This window comes from Lactuca sativa, chromosome 5 (assembly GCF_002870075.4).
Source record: "Lactuca sativa cultivar Salinas chromosome 5, Lsat_Salinas_v11, whole genome shotgun sequence".
NCBI classification, from domain to species: Eukaryota; Viridiplantae; Streptophyta; class Magnoliopsida; order Asterales; family Asteraceae; genus Lactuca; species Lactuca sativa.
In genome coordinates, this window is record NC_056627.2 from 252463122 (window position 1) to 252469168 (window position 6047).

A 6047-nucleotide genomic window follows, 5' to 3' on the forward strand; every position below is an offset into this window, starting at 1 on the left:
AATTATTAAAATTAATAAACTAATATGTTAACTATAAAGTTTGTTTTGCTATTAACATTGGTTTTACATGTATAAATATTAAATCAAAATTTGTTAAATGTTATTATTTTAATAAAATATTATATTCGTAGGGCTGTTAATCGGGTCAACCCGATCGGGTTTCAGGTTAATCGGGTCGGGTTAGTCGGGTTTTCACAAAAAATAATTTAACCCGACACCCGACCCTATTAAGGTATGGGTTGGGCGGGTTTGGGTTAATCAGGTTTCAGGTTAATAGGGTCGGGTTAGTCGGGTTAATACACAAACATTTAATTTAAACATAATATATATGTTTTTCAAGAGTGCAATCTGATATAAACTTAAACCATTTTTTTACTCTTTTCTTAACATCAAGAATGCATACTAATTGAAATAAATTAAAAATAAAAGATTATGGACCTCATGGTTATTACAATATATGAGAAAGCATGCATACCACAATATAGCTAAAAGAGTTCTTCCATTATAAATATTAAATAGATGAACTTTCAATCTCTAGTTAACGATCAACACCATATAGTTTATTCATGTTTATAGTTAGTTTAAAGTAGAAATAACTATCAAAAAATCTTTACTTTCTTAGCCGCTCTAGTACTTTTGAGATTTTATATCTTTTTGGACTTCAACTTCGCCAATGGGAGTTACTTGACCCTCGTATGTTTCTAAAGTCACAAAAATTTACATTTTCAAAGGGTTTGTAGTTTTTTGTACCATTCAAGTAGAGAGTGGTTGAATATGTAAAGGTTGTGAATTTCTAACCGGGTTATTCGGGTTGACCCGAAACCCGATTTTTTTGTAAAAATCAACCCTAAACCCGACCCTAACTACAAATCGGGTTTTTGTAGTTAGGGTCGGGTTTAGGGTTGATTTTTACAAAAAAATCGGGTTTCGGGTTAACCCGAATAACCCGATTTGGAATTATAACCCTATTGAACCCGACCCTAATTACCTTATTCGGGTTAGGGTCAGGTCGGGTTAATCGGGTTCGGGTTTTTTTGACACCCCTACGCGCAACGTGTGGAGATTCGACTAGTTTTTATGTATAGTTGGATCCATTCTATGGCCATAGTTTGATCCATTCGACTAGTTTTTATGTATAGTTTGATCCATTCTATGGCCAAAGTGTGAAAATAATACTCATTCAATATTAGACCGGCATGAGATGCATATTCAATTAAGATTAAATTAAATGACCTATATATGGAAGTATCATGCGTATATGGTTTTGTTCATCGCACTTGAAGGAAATAGGAAGGGACACTTCAAATAAATATCCTAGCATAGATGATCAAAATGCCAGATCTATATCTATCAATATGATATTTAACTGGAAAACAGAAACCTAATATTACCTCACATGTTGACATTTTGACAAAGAAAATTTCTAATATTTTTACTCGTCATCAGGAAAATCATCAAATAATACATAAATTCTCGATTAAACAATTCAATCCACATTTTTATTCCATTTTGAACAAATCAATAAAATTTCAATTGGCCTAATGCAAACAGATGCTATTAACACGTTATGAACCTCATTAAATCCACATTTTTATCAATTGGTGGCCGTACAAACCCTACGAATTTGTCCTTGTCTCCCAGTTTTCACATGAATATTACCCATCTTGACCATTGCTCTTCCAAACTCAGCGTTGAATCGCGATCCAGGTTGGCCTCTAACACCCAAGAACCCTTGTACATACCTTTGAGTCCTCCTGTCACTCCATAGCTTTGCATCGGATTCAATAACTCCACGTCCATTCCTCAAGTTTTCATAGAAGGAATTGCCAAAGCTATTAACACTGCCGGTATCCATTGCCACACGCCTAAACGCATTACCACCATTGGGGCATAGTGCCCGGAGCTGTGGTAGGAAGGCTTGGTTTATATCCGGGTCGGGTCCATTGGTATTGTTGAAGTTGTATAGTCTATAGCTGAATAGCAGACAAGCTGCTGTTCCAATTGTGTGTCCTCCTGATCGATCATCAAGAAAAAAAAAAACATCTTTAATTGATTTATGAGTTAATGCATGCATGGTGATGCATTATTCCGTGCATGCTCTATGGTAGATATTAATATTTTGGTGCACTTACCAACAAGAGTTACAAGATCTTGAGTGTTAAGACCTTTATCAGCAAACTTTCTAATTTGAACAGTAATAGGATCGGTAGCCCCAGGCAAGTTGGCAGTATCCGATGCTTGCGAAACCAATCCATCTCTGCGCCCTAATGGCACCTGCCACCTACGTCCACCCGTCTGAAAGACATTGGAAAAACGAATAAAGACCACGTACAGTTTTGCATTTAATTAACTACAATATCTTAACAAACAACTTGACAGGATATGTTGTATAGGGGAACATTTAATAATTACCAGGACTACAGAATCTCGGGCAGCTAAGGCAACAATATCAGCACAAGAGACCACACCAGGGCATGCAGATTCGAGCTGGGCCTTTGCAGCATCAATAACTTCAAAGCCTGTCAGTAGGGAGTTGGGTCCGGAAGCCTTTTCAGTCGACGGGCCTTCTATTAGAACAGATGCATCACAACCATTGACGAAGCAGTCATGGAAGAACATCCGAAGTAAACCAGGTGCAATAGTGCGGTTAGCTTGGACAGCAGACTCAACCGCTGACTGGACAATTGATTCGACCCTCGGGCAGGTGGCCCGGTAGAAGCCAACGCGGGTGCCCTGGCCTCTACCCCGACTGCCTTGGCCTTGTGCCATTGTAGTGAAGGTGGCTAACACTAGAACCAGCAGGATAAGTGTTTTGTTAAGAGAAGAAACCTCCATTATATTACTATCGAAGAGTGTTGAATATTATTTAAGTGTCCAAAAACTGTGCATGATCGATTGGAATACTGTTTTGAGCGTATGAGTTGATGACGACGACATAGCAGGGAGCCAAGGTATTTATAGCCTTTAGGGGAGATCTTAAAAAGGTCAAATATACGTGGTTTTAAAAAGTCACCGAACCTGATATGCATGGAGTTTCAAGGAAACAAGGTGAAGGAGAAACCTTCAGAGTTCTGGGAACAAGTGGGATCCAATTCATTAATGTCACAAACGGGAGAGGGTAGATCATAGGTCATTTGATTTGACGATGTCCAAATGTATAGAAATAAAAAAAAAATTATTCAGAGTCCCATGAGGTTTTAAAAAAAATGCGTTTGTAATAACAAGTCGACTACTGTAAAATAAAAACAAGCCAAAGTCAAAATGCAACCAAATGAAACCAACCAAAGAAATTAGTTTAATTTAAATTTACTGAATAGACATAAATTTTATATGGAAGCAGGCTTAAGTGGCTTAAGTGCATCCATAATCCATTGAACTCCATCATTAAGCGTCTATACAATATCATCTACAACCCATTAAACACATATATTCAATCCTAATCACCATTTTATTTCTTTTATTGAACAATTCCTTCTATTGAACAATAATTATTGAACTCTTCCATTCAACTCTATTATATGTGATCACCTACACTCGATTCAACTTTTATTCAATCATAATTATCACCTATTAAACTATTAATTATATTATTTGCATTGTTGATGCTTTAAGTTCTTCGGAATAAGTTTCCGGAGTTTATCAAAGAAATTATATTTATATGTGCAAAATATAACTTCTTCATTATAATAAACAAAAAATAAAAAAATATATAATTTTTCTGGTAAGCTGGATGCAGAAACTATTCAAACTAGATTTACGAATCGAACTACGTACGTACTAGTACGTCGCAGAAAAAAACCATTTTAAATTAACCGATGAAATTATTTGAAGTGTTCATAAATCATGCCTGTACTTATGTATATAAATGAAAAACAATACATTATTGAAGAGTTCTCATTATGAACCAAAAAACAATTCACAGGAATAGTATAAGTATCTCAACAACTCAAACTTAACGTGAATATTTTATTGGTGACTTTTAAGTTTTAAATAGATTAACTGACAAATCAGTATTTTATTTTGCTTAAAGTTTATCGTGGTACCCGATTAATTTACTAATCAGTAGGAACAATTCCGTGATTCATTGATGTATATCCATATAATTAACCGTATGTTACTGCATATCATCATAAAAAGTCAATCATTGATAATTATTAAAACACAAGACGTATTTTGCTACGCTGATACATTAGTTTTTTTGGAAATTTTCCAATATTTTGTGCAAATTAAACATGTATTTATGGTAATTAGAAAAAGTCAATCATTAAAATCTATGTTTCCACTTTCAGTTTTCCTAGGTTATATAGCTGTTAAACATTAATTTAACTAAAATGAAAATTATAAATAATATATAGTTTAGTTTTTTTACAAGGTCATAAATCATGTTGATTATTTTTCTTAAATTACTTCTTCTAGCAAACTTACAAAATCATATATATATATATATATATATATATATATATATATATATATATATATATATATATATATATATATATATAACCCGTGGGAACTATGGTGACAAAATTAATTAAATTTTCATGGTGAAAACTCAAAATTATTATTCAGTTATTTTAAATAAATTATTAATTAAAAGGATTTTTTTTAATTATATAAAATTATAATCGTTAATTTGAATAAATATGTGAAATTATATCATCTTATAATTTTTATTAATTTTATTTTAATTTTTATTCTAATGTTATTAATTTAATTTAATTAGAGTGAGAAATTGAAAATTTGAAATTTGAAATTGAGAATCAATAGGTTGACATGTGACATGTATTAATTAGGAGGTTTAATAGGATGTCACTTGGCAAAAAAAAAATATGTATTAATTAGGAGGCCTAATAGGATGACACATGTCAAAAGAAGATTAAAACTATTCTTTTATTAAAATAGGGAGATATATATATGTATATATATATATATATATATATATATATATATATATATATATATATATATATATACACTACAAGAAATTTAGGTGTTTACCCACACATGTTATGTGTGGTTAGAAGACGACTATGTGTTGGTAGTTGTCTTTAGCTACACATAAATTAAGTGTCACTATGTGTTGGCTCATGCCTGTAGATATAAATCTTTATCTACACATTCGTGATGTGTGAGCATAGAGCAAGTTATACCTACACATACATGTGTGGCTAAAACTAGTAACTATGTGTAAGTAGAACTACTAGAAATTGTTTGAGTTATCAACGATGTGGCTGATGACATGTCAAATTATGTGGCACGCCCATACAAAGTGTTGGTGACACATGTCATTCGATATGTGTGGGTAATAATTGTTATATGTGTAGGTAAGGATAAGATATGCAATATATAAAACACAATAAATAAAATATAAAAGTTTAAAACACAAATTATTATTGCTTTTAATAAGAAGTTGACAGTAAAAAAACTTCTTTTGGAATGGAAATACATTAATCCTTGTTACAAATATTACATCAACAAAAGTTATCTCTAAGATTTCATGAAATTGAAGACCGTATACCTAACACAACCATTGTATCTAGATAAAATTTTCCTACTTTTTTACTTTGTTGTGTGTAAATATTACCACACTTGACTTGAGCATCACCAACATTTGGACGAAATTGTTAACATTGAGGTGGTTGGTTAGAGCATTAGTCAACTTTAGCCACAAAGAAGAGAAGATGCATCAGAATTGAGCGACTGTAGTGTACTCCTATATCAACAAGAGGACCAGAGACTTTAAGTAGTTTATCTATTTCAACGCGAAACTCTTTTCACACATGACCGATCTTATGATACCTGTCAATTGCCTCTTAAAACATACAATCAACACTTGGTCACTAGCTTTCCTCTTCGTGGCCAGAACCATGACATCTTCATTTTCCTATATCAATGATGACCAGTTTGTAAACCAAACAGAATATAAAGTGAAAATAGTTGACATACCTGGTGGTTTGAAGAGAAGAATAACTAGAATGTTTGTAATAAACTAACTTTCTTAGGTGAGGAGACAATGACACTTGTTCAGAAATGAAATATCCCAACTA

The 6047-nt window shown here is 32.7% G+C and overlaps 1 protein-coding gene across 1 annotated transcript; it reads right to left on the reverse strand.

Annotated features, from left to right (window-relative positions):
- Window positions 1–1485: 1485 nt before the first annotated feature.
- On the reverse strand, window positions 1486–2911 carry LOC111899520 (peroxidase N1). The gene is made up of 3 exons (XM_023895361.3): window positions 2413–2911; window positions 2133–2295; window positions 1486–2013 (listed from the first exon to the last, which is right to left on the reverse strand). The coding sequence occupies exons 1-3, from the start codon at window positions 2833–2835 to the stop codon at window positions 1595–1597; spliced, it is 1005 nt and encodes a 334-aa protein (XP_023751129.1). The 5' UTR covers window positions 2836–2911; the 3' UTR covers window positions 1486–1594.
- Window positions 2912–6047: the final 3136 nt, after the last annotated feature.

Excerpts from the sequence above, each read along its gene's own strand:
- LOC111899520 (XM_023895361.3), bottom strand. The coding sequence starts at position 2,835 with ATGGAGGTTTCTTCTCTTAACAAAACACTTATCCTGCTGGTTCTAGTG. Across the intron at positions 2,296-2,412 it reads CCCGAGATTCTGTAGTCCTG|ACGGGTGGACGTAGGTGGCA; the intron begins GTAATTATTAAA and ends AATGTCTTTCAG. Across the intron at positions 2,014-2,132 it reads AGATCTTGTAACTCTTGTTG|GAGGACACACAATTGGAACA; the intron begins GTAAGTGCACCA and ends ATGATCGATCAG.